The sequence below is a fragment of the Bufo bufo genome, chromosome 7, assembly GCF_905171765.1.
Source record: "Bufo bufo chromosome 7, aBufBuf1.1, whole genome shotgun sequence".
NCBI lineage: Eukaryota > Metazoa > Chordata > Amphibia > Anura > Bufonidae > Bufo > Bufo bufo.
This window is the reverse complement of record NC_053395.1, coordinates 25,964,823-25,983,147: the sequence shown is the minus strand read 5'-3', so window position 1 is coordinate 25,983,147 and position 18,325 is coordinate 25,964,823. Positions and strand designations below refer to the sequence as shown.

At 48.5% G+C, this 18,325-nt stretch overlaps 1 protein-coding gene across 3 annotated transcripts in view; it reads left to right on the top strand.

Moving 5' to 3' along the window:
• Positions 1-10,789: 10,789 nt before the first annotated feature.
• Positions 10,790-18,325, top strand: part of ARHGAP17 (Rho GTPase activating protein 17) — a 71,697-nt gene continuing 64,161 nt past the window's right edge. For all 3 annotated transcript variants that reach the window (XM_040440987.1, XM_040440989.1, XM_040440988.1), the window contains exon 1: positions 10,790-11,017. In XM_040440987.1, the coding sequence (XP_040296921.1) occupies positions 10,965-11,017 (53 nt within the window). In that variant the 5' untranslated portion in view covers positions 10,790-10,964. The remainder of the gene's footprint in view (positions 11,018-18,325) is intronic.

Below are 18,325 nucleotides of genomic sequence, written 5' to 3'. Positions count from 1 at the left end.
AGGAAAATTAAGAAATATTTTACCTGGAGCCATGAAGAAAAAAGAAAAAAACAGACATCTTGTTACCCTTTTTTATCATTTATTGCGCCACGCATCTGTACATGGCTGCTAGCGTTTTTGGAAAGCGACTTCAAAGCCAGATCAACGCTGAATCTCCGCATCTGCGAGGGACGGTCGATTTTCTATTTATAGTATAGGAGAAGCTAAAAGTTTCCTTTCCCTATACCGCCATCTGCTTCATCAGGAAGGATCTGAAGGGAGCTGGAAGCCACATGTCTCTCCCTATTCCCGTGGTGGTGTCTTGTAGTAGCCAGCAGGTGGCAGCGCAGCCTCAGCTCACTGATCACTGCTGTAAGGATGTGCTCCCCAACCTCTGGCTCGCCAGCTGTTTCAAAACTACAACTCCCATAATGACCTGACAGCTTCCGAGTGCACGTTGGGAGTTGTAGTTTTACGACGAGTGGCAATACAGAGGTTGAGGACCGCTGTGCTGCTAGCGCATAATGCAGTAATCCCATGCCAGTGCTTCTCTTTCCAAACCCTCGAAGGACAGCATGACCCTCATGCCAGTTCTTCCTCCCCATCTTCCAGGGCCTGGGGTGGAGGGAGCACTGTGCCCAATAGAAATGGGCACCGCCTCACCCTCGTAGCTGGATATATCTAGGCATATGTATATATAGTAGTACATACCAGGAGAAACCCACACAAACCCTAGGAGACCGTGCAGACTTCTTACAGATTCAGCTCTAGTCTGCGGCTCCTACCCTCCCCCATCCCAGAGCAGAGGCATGCAAAACCCAAATTTTTAGCATTCCTGTAATGTGCTGCAGGACATGACAGGTTCCCTTTAGAACAGGTTGCATCAGCGACCTATACAATGAGGCTACACAGGCCGCAGATAATAAATACCCATGAGTAATCTAAGTGGAGATGACGGAGAATAAACCGCAATTCGGCGCTATTTCTAATAAATGTGAGATCTCATGACTTCATTCATGAATATGTAAGTAATGTAATCACGGAGGCGAGCGCCTGCCGCTGGTGTCTTCTGGGCCGGGTGTATGCAGACGTCATATAGCGTTCTGCGACGAGATTTGTGCAAAATCGCATCAACTGCTATATGACTGCAGCATGTGAATACATAGGGCTCATGCACACGACCGTATGTATTTTGCGGTTCGCAAAAAATACAGATGACGTCCGTGTGCATTCCCTATTTTGCCGTAATGCGGACAATAATAGGACATGTTCTATCATTTTGCGGAACGGACACACGGAAACGGAATGCACACTGAGTAACTTCCGTTTTTTTGCGGACCCATGGAAGTGAATGGTCCTGCATACGTTCGGCAAAAAAAACGGAACGGACACAGAAAGAAAATACATTCGTGTGCATGAGCCCTTAGTCCTCATGCACACGATTGTATTTTCTTTCCGTGTCCGTTCCGTGTTTTTTTTGCGAACCGTATACGGAACCATTCATTTCATTGGGTCCGCAAAAAAAAAACAGAAGTTACTCCATGTGCATTCCGTTTCCAGATGTCAGTATTTCCGTTCCGCAAAAAAATAGAACATGTCCCATTATTGTCCGCATTACGGACAAGGATAGGACTGTTCTATTAGGGGCCAGCTGTTCCGTTCCGCAAAATACGGAATGCACACGGATGTCATCCGTATTTTTTGCGGATCAGTTTTTTGTGGACCGTAAAATACATACGGTCGTGTGCATGAGGCCTTAGGGTTAAGTCTCAGACATGCAGCAACATGATAGGTTTGTGTTGCGCAGGGCGGTAAAACCACACCTATAGAAATCCATGGGCCCATGCGGAGGCGCCTAGAAGTTCTTCTCACGGATTACTACGGAATCTGGCAAATAATTGTGCGGAGCCAGTGTCTCCTAGAAGGAAAGAACACAGAGGCACCATATGGCGGTTCACAATACAGAACCCTAGTGCCCCACCAAACGCTGATTTATCACGTTTTTGATTTGGATCATTTTGTCCGTGGGTTTTTAATTTGTATGGTGCGGGCCCGCTCTTAGTTTAGCGCCATTGAATGGCACTAAACCATGATCAGGCTCGCCCTGCAGCTTTGCGAGGGGTCAGTGTGAAAACCACGCCAAGAATGGACCTGTATATTCTTGGTGCGGTCTTGAAAACTTCCTCAGCACATGACCGTATGCACCGATCCAGATTTTTTGCGGATCACACGAGGGCCCATTTATTTCTATGGGGTGGCAGAAAATGCGGGCAACACTCGGATTTCGTTTGTGTGCCGTCTCCATGGCACAAATTATAGCAGACTGCTAAACAGATACAGTCTTGTGCAGGAGGCCTTACGCAAAATCTGTAGTAGCGCCCCCCCCCCCCATCTATCATGTGCCACTTATAATACGGGCGTCTTCTCGTGTGGCTGAGGGGCCTATGGAAGGCTTCTACTGCAAGCTCCATATATCCGGCCTTTGGGCAGAATCAGGACAAGTACATATTAGGCTCTGTTCGCACTACTATTCGGAGCTTCTGTTGTGGTTTCTGTCACTTTTGGCAGCAAAAACAACACAACAAAAATTGCCTAATCCCTAAAGGACCCCATTGGTCTGGATGTAGGAGTCCTCAGATGCAGGTCTCCTTTAAGAAGCATAGCGCCGCACCAGACTATGTGACATCCATGATATCACTCGTCACCTTCTTCTATAGGCTGTTGTATGCAGGATTACTAATCCCTGTGTAATGCTGCGGAGCAGTGTGTCACTCAGATGCACGCCTGCGGTGACACATTGTGCTACCTGAGCAGGTAATGTCCTCACTTCCGTCATACCTGGAGGTGGAGCTGAGAACCTACGTCTCTCCCATGGCTGGTAATGATGACACGTCGTTGTGTCTTGGATCACCCCGGTGGATCACTTACCTGCCGTTCACTGCACTTAAAGCCGCCCCCAGTCTCCTCCATTATGGGGGGCTGGGGGTCTCAGGACACGTGCAGCCATTCTGCCTCTCCGGATGTCATCCGGAGAAACGGATCCGTTATATATTTTTTTCACATTTTTACGGACGGATCCAGCATTGCAGTGTTTTTAATGCCGGATCTGGCACTAATACATTTCAATTCCGGCAACTGATCCGTAATTTTGGACGGAGATAAAACCGCAGCATGCTGCGGTATTATCTCCGTCCTAAAAAGTCAAAAAGACTGAACTGAAGACATCCTGATGCATCCTGAACAGATTACTCTCAATTCAGAATGCATTAGGATATACAGTCCGGTCCATAAATATTGGGACATCGACACAATTCTAACATTTTTGGCTCTATACACCACCACAATGGATTTGAAATGAAACCAACAAGATGTGCTTTACCTGCAGACTGTCAGCTTTAAAGGGTTTCTATCACTTCGTATGACATAATTAGCTGTCAGACACTAGCGATCTGCTAGTGTCTGCTCTGGCCAACCATCCTACTATAATCACTTGTGGGGCAGCGGTTTTGCTAAAAAAACTAACTTTTATAAATATGCTAATGAGCCTCTAGGTGCTATGTGGGCGTCATTAGCACCTAGAGGCTCCGTCTACCTTCATACACAGCCGCCGCCCAGCGCGTCCCTCCAGCCCGCCCATGTCCTCCTCCGTGTGACGCTGCGGACGAGTTCTCGCGCTTGCGCCGTGCGCGGCTGTATTCGGCGCATTTGAGATCTCAGCTCGGAGCGGTCAGACATTCAATGCGCATGCGCCGAATACAGCCGCGCATGCGCATTGAATGTCTGACCGCTCCGAGCTGAGATCTCAAATGCGCCGAATACAGCCGCGCACGGCGCATGCGCGAGAACTCGTCCGCAGCGTCACACGGAGGAGGACATGGGCGGGCTGGAGGGACGCGCTGGGCGGCGGCTGTGTATGAAGGTAGACGGAGCCTCTAGGTGCTAATGACGCCCCCATAACACCTAGAGGCTCATTAGCATATTTATAAAAGTTAGTTTTTTAGCAAAACCGCTGCCCCACAAGTGATTATAGTAGGATGGTTGGCCAGAGCAGACACTAGCGGATCGCTAGTGTCTGACAGCTAATTATGTCATACCAAGTGATAGAAACCCTTTAATTTGAGGGTATTTACATCCAAATCAGGTGAACGGTGTAGGAATTACAGCAGTTTGTATATGTGCCTTCTACTTGTTAAGGAACCAAAAGTAATGGGACAATTGGCTTCTCAGCTGTTCCATGGCCAGGTGTTTGTTATTCCCTCATTATCCCAATTACAATGAGCAGATAAAAGGTCCAGAGGTCATTTCACGTCTGCTATTTGCATTTGGAATCTGTTGCTGTCAACTCTCAAGATGTGATCCAAAGAGCTGTCACTATCAGTGAAGCAAGCCATCATTAGGCTGAAAAAACACAACAAACCCATCAGAGAGATAGCAAAAACATTAGGCGTGGTCAAAACAACTGTTTGGAACATTCTTAAAAAGAAGGAACGCACCGGTGAGCTCAGCAACACCAAAAGACCCGGAAGACCACGGAAAACAACTGTGGTGGATGACCGAAGAATTCTTTCCCTGGTGAAGAAAACACCCTTCACAACAGTTGTCCAGATTAAGAACACTCTCCAGGAGGTAGGTGTATGTGTGTCAAAGTCAACAATCAGGAGAAGACTTCACCAGAGTGAATACAGAGGGTTCACCACAAGATGTAAACCATTGGTGAGCCTCAAAAACAGGAAAGTCAGATTAGAGTTTACCAAACGACATCTAAAAAAGCCTTCACAGTTCTGGAACAACATCCTATGGACAGATGAGACCGAGATCAACTTGTACCAGAGCGATGGGAAGAGAAGAGTATGGAGAAGGAAAGGAACTGCTCATGATCCTAAGCATGCCACCTCATCAGTGAAGCATGGTGGTGGTAGTGTCATGGCGTGGGCATGTATGGCTGCCAATGGAACTGCTTCTCTTGTATTTATTGATGATGTGACTGCTGACAAAAGCAGCAGGATGAAGTCTGAAGTGTTTCAGGCAATATTATCTGCTCATATTCAGCCAAATGCTTCAGAACTCATTGGACGGCGCTTCACAGTGCAGATGGACAATGACCCAAAGCATACTGCAAAAGCAACCAAAGAGTTTTTTAAGGGAAAGAAGTGGAATGTTATGCAATGGCCAAGTCAATCACCAGACCTGAATCCGATTGAGCATTTCACTTGCTGAAGACAAAACTGAAGGGAAAATGCCCCAAGAACAAGCAGGAACTGAAGACAGTTGCAGTAGAGGCCTGGCAGAGCATCACCAGGGATGAAACCCAGCGTCTGGTGATGTCTATGCGTTCCAGACCTCAGACTGTAATTGACTGCAAAGGATTTGCAACCAAGTATTAAAAAGTGAAAGTTTGATTTATGATTATTATTCTGTCCCATTACTTTTGGTCCCTTAACAAGTGGGAGGCACATATGCAAACTGTTGTAATTCCTGCACCGTTCACCAGATTTGGATGTAAATTCCCTCAAATTAAAGCTGACAGTCTGCAGGTAAAGCACATCTTGTTAGTTTCATTTCAAATCCATTGTGGTGGTGTATAGAGCCAAAAGTGTTAGAATTGTGTCGATGTCCCAATATTTATGGACCTGACTGTACCTAATCAGTTCTTTTCCTAGGACGGAACTCAGTGCCGGAAAAGAAAAACGCTAGTGTGAAAGTACCCTTACCCTCAGTTCAGACCTGAGCGTTTTACAGCGCGTTCCTACGTGCTGTAAAACGCTCAACAAGGAGAAATCAATGCTTCCCTATGGGAATGGTTCTCACCTGGGCGTTTTACAGCGCGTACGATCGCGCTGTAAAACGCCCGACGCTCAAACAAGTACATGAGCGTTTTTTGGGGCGTTTGTCGCGCGTTCCCGTACATAGACTTTCGGGAACGCGCGACAATGTGTGTTCACTTGTCTCTGTATGCGCGCTTGTAAACGCCCGTACAATCGCGCATACAGAGCGCTCCTTTCAGAACGCTCTGGTGTGAACCCAGCGTTAGACATAAGATATACTTTCGACTACCTCTGCAACCACCAATCATATCAACAGTAATTTTTATGCACGTTGTGCGACCTGAGAATGTGAGCGATTTCACATAGGCAACACCCTATATCTATATATTTTTTCACATATTTTTTTTCCTTTCTGGGGTTTTTACGACCTTTTGTTACCTTTTTTTTTTTTTATTAACGGCAACTCCAGATCTGTAAGTCTCTGGGAATTATGAAATGCAGAACAAACATGTTTTTTTTTTATCCTCGTGAGATTTTAAAAAAAAAAGTCGCAATACCCCGTTTTGCAAGTTTTTAAATGCCTGTTTGACAATATTTTGTCGTACGGGTGTTTTTATCACATCCTCGCCGCTTGGCAAGAGAGTAGTGGGGGCATGACAGGGGCTGCGACATTGGCCCCAACAAATTTACTAACATTTACACCTTTGTGACTGAAGTAGCTTTTACACCAGGAGCACGGACATGCTGAAGGTGCGCATAATTTCTGATGAGACGCATGCCTTGTCATTAATTAGGCGCATGTCTTTGTAAATTACCCCCCCATGGCAATTTTTTTTCTAATTTAGGCCTTATACACACATCAGTGAATCACGGCCGTGTCAGGTTTTAATGTACGTATTCACACTTCCATGAATTTCCATAGTCTGTGGGTCTGTGGTTACTTCACAGAAGCACGCCCTATTTTCGTCCATGTTCACGGATCCCTCACGCCCATTATGGTCTATAGGTCCATGCCAAAAACATGGACGGCATTCATGTTTCACAGACGGTTGCTAGAAAATGCTTTCAAGGTTTTCAGAAGAGCAGTGTCCGTGGAATATGGATGACACATGGAGGGCAAAAAACAGACACATGGACCAAACATGGATCCTTCACGGACATCTTCATGGATGAACCACAGACCATCTTGTCATAGATGTCATAACAGACACAGACGTGTGAATGAGGCCTTACTGGTGTTTTTGGGCACAGACATCCATTTTTCTCGCTCCTTATAAAAAAAATGGCTGTGCCTTTTTTTCTTTTACGTTGCTTTTTTCTTTTTTCATCAGAATGGGGTACATTTTCTCTTAAAAACGTGTGGCTTGCAAAAAAAAAAGGCACAAAATAAGCATGTATTTTAAACAAACAATTTGTAATAAAAATCCATAAAAAGCCACAAAGACTGCAGCGAAAAAAGCTGAAAGAAAAGGCGTAAAAACACATCCCATGAACAAAAAAATAAAATAAAAGACAAAACTAAATTTTTGTGTAAGTTAGGCCAGATATAGTTAAAAAGCCCAAACCAATGCAAACACGTGGCAAGTGGGTGGCCTGGTAAAGTTACCTGCGACTTGCAGGTCCGGATTTTTTGGGGACTGTTGCGTCACAGTCGGGTTATGTCCCAAGTCGTGTTCACATTCTTAATAACTACTTGTGATCTTCTTGATGAAAGGCGCCTTGTATCCCTGATGTTGTATTATGGCGAAAAACTCTGTGACGTGGGGCAGGCATAGCTGGTACATTCATCATTATTATTTCTATGATTAATAACTGAGGATCAGTGCCCACCCAGACCTATGTCATATGAAAACAGAGCCTGATGGCTCCTCAGGAAAAGGGCTTATTCACGCGGCCGTTGTGGCTCCGTTCCATGCATTGGGGACCGCAATTTTCAACGTCCGTGCGGCAGCCGGGACGGATCCAGACCCATTCAACTTGAATGGGTCCATGATCCGTCCGCACCGCAAAAAAATAGAACATGTTCTATTTTTTTGCGGTGTGGAAGCACGGACAGACACACCACGGAAGCACTCCGTAGTGCTTCCGTGGGGTCCTAATCCGTGCTTCCGTTCCGCATCAAGTGAATGGGTTCGCATACGTGAATCGGAGTGCACACAGGCCGATGCCCGTGTATTGCAGACCAGGCAACGGCACCACAGCGGCCGTGTGAACAAGCCCTAAGGCATCACATAGGGCCACACCCTGTTATTAGGCCAGAGCCGGGTTTTATGTCATATTTAGAGATAAGCGAATTTCAGGATATGAAATTCGTTCACGCTTCGTTTACTGGTAAAAGGTGAATCGCGTTATGGATTCCGTAACCACACACCATAACGCAATTCCCCTTTTACCAGTAAACTAAGCGTGAACGAATTTCAAAATAGGAAATTCGCTCATCTCTAGTTATAGTACTGAAATACAGGCTGCGGCGGAGGCGCTGTGACTGCATGTTGATCACCGCTAATTGCCGTGGTCTTGCGCCAAGTGCAGGCGAAGGACATGGTTTTTATGCGCTTCACCTGTACCGTGAAAAACCAGGTCAATTAGCAGTGATGCACATGTGGTTACAGAGCCACAGCCGCATTTACGGAAGCCATAACTCCGATCCAACTTAGCGGTGTATTTTTTGGTGCTTTTAGTGGCATTTGTGTTGTTTTTTTATGGCTTTTTTTTTTACATTTTAGTTTGTGCTATTTATGGCTTTTTTTTTTTACAGCAAAGTATGAACCCCCTCTGATGTAAAAAAACAAAATTGTGAAAAAAAGCCATGGAAAGACACTATAAAAAAAAAAAAAATGCATACTGTATTAACGCTTGCGTTAACAATTTTTTTTCAAGCTGGGTAAAAAAAAAATGGATGTCTATAACATGGAAATGCCAGAAAAGGAGGCAAAAAATAAATAAATCAGTAATAACAGGCAGAGCAAGTAAATTTAAATGCCAGTCGGAGCCTTCCTCAAGTATTTAATAGGCCTCGGTGACATTGTGACCACGCTGTCCAGTGGCTGCAGGCAGACATGACATCACTATGGGCGCCACGTTACTGAAGATTAGTCCATTCACGCCAGGACTGGACACAGTTGGTTATTTTTTTCTATCTCTAAAGTCTTGTTCATACGTGACATCTTTTAAACCTTTTTTAAATGCTTGGAAAAAACAAAACAAAAAAACAAACGCTATAGGCCTCATGTACAGAATCTGTCTAGCAGAAAAACTGGCAGGCCTTGTTGCCCATAGCAACCAATCATAACGCAGCTTTCATTTTTCCAGAGCAATCTAAGAAATGAAAGCCGAGTTCTGATTGGTAAACACCAGGCCCTCCTTGCAGCACCGTCCATTGTATAGTGGCTGTGCTTGGTACTGCAGCCCAGGCCCATCCACTTGAATGGGACTTCAGCATCACGTAGGCCACGTGACCGAAGAACGCAACGTCACTGGAGCACTGCAACCTTTTCATACAGCGCAGGTGCCAGACAACCAGATATAGATTTTTAAAGTAAGTCTGACAACTGCATTTTGAGCTAAAAATGGCGATAACGAACAAATGCAGCAACCAATCAAATTTCACCTTTCATTTTTCAGAGCTCCTTTGGAAAATGAAAGGTGGAATCTGATTGGTTGCTATGGGCACCTAAGCCAGTTCCACTTTAAAACTATTTTTATAAATCTCCCCCTTTGAGTGTGAATACGGCCTTCGGGTATGTTCGCGCGGTGATACTTGCATGCCAAAACTTTATGCATCATTGGTGTTTTTCCATTTTGGGCTTTTATTTTTCTTTTGAAGCAGATTTCGGATGTGCATTTTGATGCTGTTTTTACGCCTGACATTGATTTCAATGGGAATTTCCAATGCAGAATCTGCACTAAGAATGGGGTCATTCATCAAACACCGAGGTGTGCTACACCGGGAGGATGCACCCTGTGGTTTCCGTTTTATTTTTTAGACCAGTTTCTGGACTAGGGGGTCATAATCCATGACCCCTGTATTTTTTTATTTTTTTATTTTTTACCATTTTCAATCCACAGGCAGAAGAAATGCCCCGTATGTTCACGTTCACACAGCGGATTCTGACGCTGTCAAAATCTGCCGAGCCCCATGAACTACAGCGTGGATTTCCCATTGAAAACAATAGAAGGCGGTTATTTTAGACGCTGGTTTTAAAGCGGTAAAACACAGCAAAATCTGTAGTGTGAACATGTCCTCACAGCTTCTCCCCCACAGTAAGTGTAGAAAGCCCCTTTAACACCCCAAGCCATTGCCCCGGAGGACCCCGCCATGCTTCTGATAAGGGCTCATGTACACGATCGTATGTATTTTGCGGTCCGCAAAAAAAATACAATGACATCCGTGTGACGTCTGTGCTACATCCGTTTTTTGGAGGATCCGTTGTAACAATGAGGACACGGAGTCATTTCCGTTTTTTTAATGTGACCCCATTGCAATGAATGGTTCCGCCTACGGGCCACAAAATAAAACAGAATAGATACGGACAAAAAATACGTTCGTATGGATGAGCCCTAAAAATGACCTTTCAGGGAATTTACATTTAAGCAGTTTTAGACTGAAACAGCAGGTGAGGGGCGAGTGTCAGCTCTTGGGACTAGCTAAGGGAGACACTACAACTCCCAGCAGGCACGAGTATCATCTCCAGGTACTAGCTGTGGGAGACACTACAACTCCCAGCAGGCCAGAGTGTCAGCTCTAGGTACTAGCTGTGGGAGAGACTACAACTCCCAGCAGGCCAGAGTGTCAGCTCTAGGTACTAGCTGTGGGAGACACTACAACTCCCAGCAGGCCAGAGTGTCAGCTCTAGGTACTAGCTGTGGGAGACACTACAACTCCCAGCAGGCCAGAGTGTCAGCTCTAAGCAGTAGCTGTGGGAGACACTACAACTCCCAGCAGGCACGCTGGGGGGTTGTAGTCTTGGGGCAGTGCACGTCAGGCCCGGAGGAGGGCGGTGAGGGAGGAGACGTCAGGGCGGGAGGAGACGTCAGGGCGGGAGGAGAGCCGTGTGCGGGGCGGGGCCGGCCATTCCAGTCAGGAGCCCGGGCTCGGTGCGCTGTGTGACGGGGCCTCCCCGGGCTCTTCCCGCACTACCAGCCCCCGATGGATTAAGTCGAGCTCCGAGAAGGAAAGTTGGGTTTTTCTCCGGGACGAGGACTGAAGGGGAAGCCGCCATGAAGAAGCAGTTCAACCGTATGAGGCAGCTGGCCAACCAGACGGTCGGGAGGTGAGTGCCTGCCCCGATGGCAGCAAGGGGGCCCCTGGGGGCCACAGGGCACCCTGCCCGCTGTGTGCACGTACTACCCGGTGTCACTTACCTGCTCCCTGTAACTTCTGACACTGTGCCCCTGCCTGTGCCAACTTCCCAAGTAATCCTGCCCCTTATCTGCCATGTAGTTATAGTGACCTGGTCGCTGTCAGTCGCCATGTACTTGTCGCGACATATTGTTGCGGCGTTTGATGTTATTTCAGTTAAAAATTTGTATAGATTTCTGTAATGTGACAGTCAGGGTGACAGCAATGGGTTAGCCGCCACGGCGGCTGCCCCGGGTGGGCTGTGGCGTAGCCGCCACGGCGGCTGCCCCGGGTGGGCTGTGGCGTAGCCGTCACGGCGGCTGCCTCGGGTGGGCTGTGGCGTAGCCGCCATGGCGGCTGCCCCGGGTGGGCTGTGGCGTAGCCGTCACGGCGGCTGCCTCGGGTGGGCTGTGGCGTAGCCGCCATGGCGGCTGCCCCGGGTGGGCTGTGGCGTAGCCGTCACGGCGGCTGCCTCGGGTGGGCTGTGGCGTAGCCGCCATGGCGGCTGCCCCGGGTGGGCTGTGGCGTAGCCGCCACGGCGGCTGCGGCGTCATGGCGGCTCCTTTGGGTTGGGCATTGGTTTTCATGACCAACCCAATAGTTCATCCCTTTTCGATCGGCGGCGCCACCACTGCTGCTCCTCATAGGTAGCTTCTTGTGGGGGCGTCACCCTCTGTCAACTTTGTTTATATCAGGCTATGTTAAAGGGAAACCCCAGTGACCCCTTGTACTTGGTACCACCTGGGTGGCGCCAGGCAGGGCTGCCCGTGAAGGTGTGCTCCCTCCTGTACTAGTCATATGCCACCAGCACTACCTGTTCCCAAAGTATTCAGGAAAACATGGCCGCCGATCCTGGGGGGGTTATACAGTGTAGTCTTCGGCGGCACCCCAGTCCTCCTAGATGTGGCCCCCCTTCCAGATTATACCTTTTACCTTTAGACGTCCCATTTCGTTTCAGTTTTACAATACCTCCGTTTGCCGTCAGTGAACAGGGACACTCTTCACTACAAGCCTGAAAAGCTGTTGTGACCTGATCCTTCTCACAGCTGAGGGTTTGCTGCAATAGTTTTCAGTCCAGACAATCCTCTGCACTGAACTACATTTAATAAGTCCCTGGAAACCGTGACACAGTGCCAGATCCATCTCGTCGTGGAGCCCGACGGACGCCCTTGACTTATAACGGAGCCCGTTATCGGTGGCGTCTGAGACCGCGGCGCCGACGCGAACGTGAATGAGCGAGGGCGTAAAATGCGCTGTCTGAATGAGGCCTGAGCAGCGAGCCAGTCTCTCTCCTCTGCTGACAGTTTGCTTCAATGTATCAGTCGAGAATGGATACAACCGAATCTATCACCTAAAGTCTTCCGTCTCCGGATACAAACAGGAAGGTTCTCATTCACTGACAGCAAGCAGAAATGTCTAAAATGGTTCAGAATTGAAACAGAAAGTACGTGAGAGCTGCAGACTTTTTCGTTATGCGATGATCGGTCCGGTCACTCCCTTTAATATTTGCTCTGGGCTGTGTATGTGTTTTGTGCTCATTTCAGGGCCCCGGACATAGTAGACGCTCGGGGCCCTGTCTGTAATAAGCGGACGGCATACGCAGTGCGGGCACTATCGCTGCCAAAGGTCCCGGGAATGGCGTCCGGCGGTTTAACCGTATCTCCCAGTATACATCGGCACAATGACGGGGGACGGTGGCCTCCCTCCTGCCGTGTCTGGGGGGGGGCTGTGCAAGAGCAAAGTAACTGGACGGGAGGGTTTTAACCCTTGCGATGCTGCCAGGGCCCTCACTGAGCTTAGACGGTCATCCACGTATCCACTGACTTCAGGGACGAAGGGTCCGGGACACTCAGGATTGTGCCGCTCACCTATGACCTCTCTGATACAAGGTGACTCTATGTGGGTCGTGCGTGGTAAAGCAGCACTAATATGGCCCCATTTGGGGGGGGGTCATTACCAAATCCTGAAGCCCCTCAATTTTAGGAAGTAACAGATCCTCAAATATGTTATATTCTGACTCGGTGTTAACTAAACGTAGAAAATCCCTTTAAAAAGGACCATTGTATCATAGTGTCGCTTGTGCAAACTCCAACCAGTAACTGTCCAGCTGCACAACTCCCAGCATCCCCTGGCAGAGCATGCTGGGAAATGTAGTTTTGCACTAACTGGAGAGCGACAGTTTGAAGACCACTACCCTGTAGAGCAGACATGCTCAACCTGCGGCCCTCCAGCTGTTGTAAAACTACAACTCCCACAATGCCCTGCTGTAGGCTGATAGCTGTAGGCTGTTCAGGCATGCTGGGGGTTGTAGTTTTGCAACAGCTGGAGGGCCGCAGGTTGAGCATGCCTGCTGTAGAGCAACCTGCAGCCCTCCAGTTTTTGCAAAACTACAACTTCCATCATGCCTGGACAGCCTACAGCTCTCAGGGCATTCTGGGAGTTGTAGTTTTGCAACAGCTGGAGGGCCGCACGTTGGGCGTCCCTGCTGTGGAGCATCACTTAAAGGGGCGGCATGCTAGGAGCTGTAGTTTTGCAACCGCTGGAGGGCCATGGCCTTATCCACCATGGCATTTAAAGGGGCTGCAGGCTGTCAGGGAATGCTGGGATTTGTAGTTTTGCAATCATTACAGAGCCATGGTTTGGAGACCCTATGGGGTAGGCTTTCAGACTGGCATTTAAAGGGGTTTTCTGAGATCTTTATATTGATGACCGATCTTTAGGAGAGGTCTGCGGCGGTCCAACAGCGAGGAGGCCGCGGTGCTCTGGTGAGTTCTGCGGCCTCCTTGCAGCTCGCCTAGCACAGCGCCGTAGGTTTGTATAGTGGCTGTGCTTGGTATTGCAGCTCAGCCCCATTCACTAGAACAACACTGAGCTGCGCCGGCCCTAGGCCACGTGACGGCTGATTGGTGGGTGTGCTCGGAGTCGGATCCCTGACGATCTTATCCTGAGGATAGGCCATCAATATCAAAATCTCAGACAGCCTCTTTAAAGGGATAACAAATACTTTACATTTAAAGGGCATGCCAATGATGCACGCCCAGATGTTCAGACTTCATTGATCCAAAGTCCCAGCCGCTTTCTCCAGTTTATGTTCTTAATACCTAATCTACTGGTCTAGTAGGTTAATGGTTCTTTAAGGGTTAAGGCTGCCACGGAGCCAATTTATTTTGCTCGGCCTCGGTGGAATTTGTGTGGGTTGGTTTACATCGCGCCCCCTAAAGAGTGCGCGCATCCCATGGTCCGAGTGCTCAGCAGGGCCGTATATTATAGCGTATAAGGAGGGCGGCTGCGCCTATTAACCCTGTCTGCCGCAGGTGACGCTCTATGACTCTCTGCTGTCACCAGGACACTTAAAATTCCTTCCCCATTAATAATTTGCCAGGAGTCACTCACACGTTACATCTACCCCGATGATTTATAGGGTCCCATTGTCCACCGCCTATTGTTATCTGGGCGAGGACATGGGGGGGAGGGAGTTTTTAATGAGCTGCTTTAATTACTTAGTCAGTATTAAAATTCCTTCAATCCGGCCTCCATTCTACACCTTCCGCTTGATTAGCATACCTTCTAGATCAGGGGTCTGCAACCTTCGGCACTCCAGCTGTTTGTGAAACTACAATTCCCAGCATGCTCAATTCATTTCTATGAGAGTTCTGAGAAGAGCAGAGCAAGTATGCATGCTGGGAGTTGTAGTTTCACAACAGCTGGAGTGCCGGAGGTTGCCTAGATCATGGATCTGCAATGTCCGGCACTCCAGCTGTTATGAAACTACAAATCCCAGAATGCTCCATCCACTTCTATGGGAGCAGCTGAGCAAGTGTGCATGCTGGGAGTTGCAGTTCTCCGCAGCCGGAGTGCTGACCTTTGTTTTAGATTATTAAAGCGAATAGGAGCGGGGCTGCAGTAACCCCGGACGGCCACTATGCACCGTATGACGCTCTACTGGTTCCTGCAAGCAGCTGTGTGGCGGGTTTTGCCAGGAGCCGGACCCCCACAGATCAGCAGTAGATGACCTATCAGGAAAACCCCTTAATGGGGGAGGGAATATGAAATATTTTTGCGTTGGACGCCTTCCCGGTTGATGGTCACCTGTCCGTAAGCATGGCTGCGACTGCGCTGTGTGCTCCACCGTCAGCAGACAAGTCACTCAATGTGAGAACACATGCCTCTAGCTGTGTGCCAGATAGCATGGGCTTAAAGGGAGGTTTCCTGTTTCATGTAAGATTTTTTTTTTTTTTTTTTTTTTCTTCCAGTATCTCTGCTTGCTGCCCATGAAAGGGAACATCCAGGGATCAGATTTTTCTCTTGGAATGAGATGTGCTGCTCTTTCAGATAAACGGATACAATATTGTTCTATTCACTGACTGCTATCAGAGATCTTGGCCCTTGCGAGAAATTGAAACAGAAAGTTGCTGAACGAGGAGGAGTCTTTTAGTCTGGATAATGTGGCCAGCACATGGGAACGCCGCTCTCTCTCGGATGCGTTCCTGACAGGCTGCCCGGCCGGTGGGATGATATTAAACATGCGGCCGCGGTCTTGGCGTTTCCGGTGTTTTGTCTTTGGGAAGTGGAATTGATGCTGAGTATAGGGAAATAATTAAAGGGGAAGCAGCCGTGGATTGGCATCCTTCTCCCCTGGAGTCCTGAACAGCAGTTTTTTTCATATGTGACATCCAGGGGTCTAGAAACCTGGGTGGCGGCCACTATGGAAGCATTAAAGGGGTCTTCCGAGGGTTTAATACTGATGACAAGTCATCAGTGTGTGATTGGTGGGGCTGCGACACCCAGCACCCCCCGACCGAGGCTCCCCGCAGCTTACCAAGCACAGTGCCGTCCATTGTATAGCGGCTGTACTTGGTATTGCAACTGAGGCCCACTCGCGGAGCTGCGTCTAGGTCATGTGACTGATGAGCGTGACGTCACTAGTCTGGGAGAAGGCCGTACCACCTATTGGGGCACCGTGGTCACTTCAAATGGTGTTGGGAGTCGGACCCCCACCAATCAGATATTGATGATCTATCCTGAGGACAGGTTATCTGTATACAGTCAGTAAATCCCTTTAATAGAGGGCTTCTCCTGTGTTGGACATGCAGAGCTTTTCTTCTACGGATGGACCCCACGTGGGCGTCCTTTGGGTGCTTTTGCTGTTATATAAATGGACCCCAGGATGCAGATGTGACTAGAACCTGAAGGGGTTACATAAGTTAAAGGAATCCATGTCTAATAGGTATGGGTCCCACCTCTGAGAGCGTACCGCACATGCGCAGCGTGCTTTCCAACGCGTGGCTATTTGTTCACTTTGGGGGGGGTCTCCCGTTCCTGAGATTGGAGCGGGTCCCAGACACGATGTATCCTCAGTGTCCCGAATAGAAATCCCCCTCTAAAGTGACTGTCCATTTAGGAGCTGTGCCGTGTAATTCGGTGCCTGCTCGTTATTTTCCTCCACTTTTAATCCTTGGCTGCCCCGAGCTGTGATCAGTGCCTACAGGGGCTCTCGGGTAGTCTAAGACACACCTCCTGCCTTCTGATTGGTTCTCTGCTGCTCTCTCCCTCCCCCTGCAGCTCCGACTTCTCAGATTGGCCGCTGTCTATAAACATAAGGCACTATGCCCGGCACGTATGCTGAGTGCATCCAGGGGGCGTTCACCCTGCAGTGGCCAAAACAGGGTCCTTTTGGCTTCCGTCAGACGGGTGTACATTGATATACCTCCTTTTTTCGGTAGTAGCCAATGCTATACAGTGAAGTGAGAGCCTATGGACGTCGTATCCCCCCCGATGTGTTTGTGCAGCGGGATACATCGCGGCCTTCGCAGGCATGCGTCAAATGGAGCCTGAAGATGCGATGTGATCGGGCCCAAAGTCCATCTCACGCTCTCCAGGAAGTCTGTGCAGGAAGAGAGCGTTTCCTCATGATGCCTCTGATTGCGAGGTGTGAGGAGACACGTTGGCATTGAGAGCTCGTCTCAGTTTGTCACCCCAATCTCCTACGGTGTTGTGCACCCCTTCATCAGGACATGATGAAGGTTGTCTCCCTTTCAGTAGTATCAGATATATTTTGCTGACACAGAATTACATCCCCGAAATCCTGGACTATTGAGAGGAGAATTCCTGGCATGTCGCAGGAATGTCGTTTCCCTTGTGCTGACAACGTCTGTTTTCCTTTAACCTGAGCGTTCACTGCTTCGTGAGACCGGAGGGGGCTTCGCTTTAGCACCGATGAGGCGAGTCCGCATTTTGTGGTCCAGTTGCGCGTGGTTTGCTCAGTTTCACACTTGCGTTGTGGCATTCCTGTTTTGAGATCCGGGAGAGGATCTCAAAACTGGAATTCAATGGATCCGTGCCATTTAATACATAGCCATGCATCCGGTCGTATTAAATCGAAACTGAACAAACCTGATCCGACATGAAAATTATTGTAAGTCAATGGGTGCCAGATCCGTTTTTTTTTTTTGCTAACAGCGCATGCGGCAGTTTTGTGTCTGGTCAAAAAACGGAATCGAATGCATCCTGATTAGTGTTGAGCGAACTTCTGTTTTAAGTTCGGAGTCTAAAGTTCGGCTTCCGGTTGGCGGAGAATCCCGATATGGATTCTGAATTCCGTTGTGGTCCGTGGTAGCGGAATCAATAATCGGCCATTATTAATTCCGCTACCACAGACCACAACGGAATTCGGAATCCATATCGGGATTCTCCGCTAACCGGAAGCCGAACTTTAGACGCCGAACTTAAAATAGAAGTTCGCTCAACACTAATCCTGATGTTTTGTCCCCATTGATCTGGATCTCAAAACAGGAATGCCACAACGCAAGTGTGAAACAGGCCTAACCGTGCAAAACAACTTGTTTTTGGCCAAATCACTGCAAGAAGGAAGAAAAAAAATATTTTGTTGCAATGTGTAACCCTGCCCATATAACGGAGATCCTGGGGTATCAGAGCCTGGTGATGTCATTGGTTGGGGATCCGCTAGGTGTTCTGCGGTCGGATGGTGACGTACATACCTTAGCGGCTACCCCTACTTTTCTGGGGCGGTTGGCGGCGCTCGTCTTCTCCCTCCCCACTACCGGTGCCGCATCGGTGATTGTCCGTTTGGTGTACACAGCCCCATCATGCTGCTTTCCTAGCTACATGAACTTAGCATGGATAAAGGTGCGTTCACACAGTGTGCCGCAGTTTAACGGTAAATACGATTTTCGACCCTTAGTCCCACTCGGGACAAGATAGTGAACGGTGCACCCGTGAT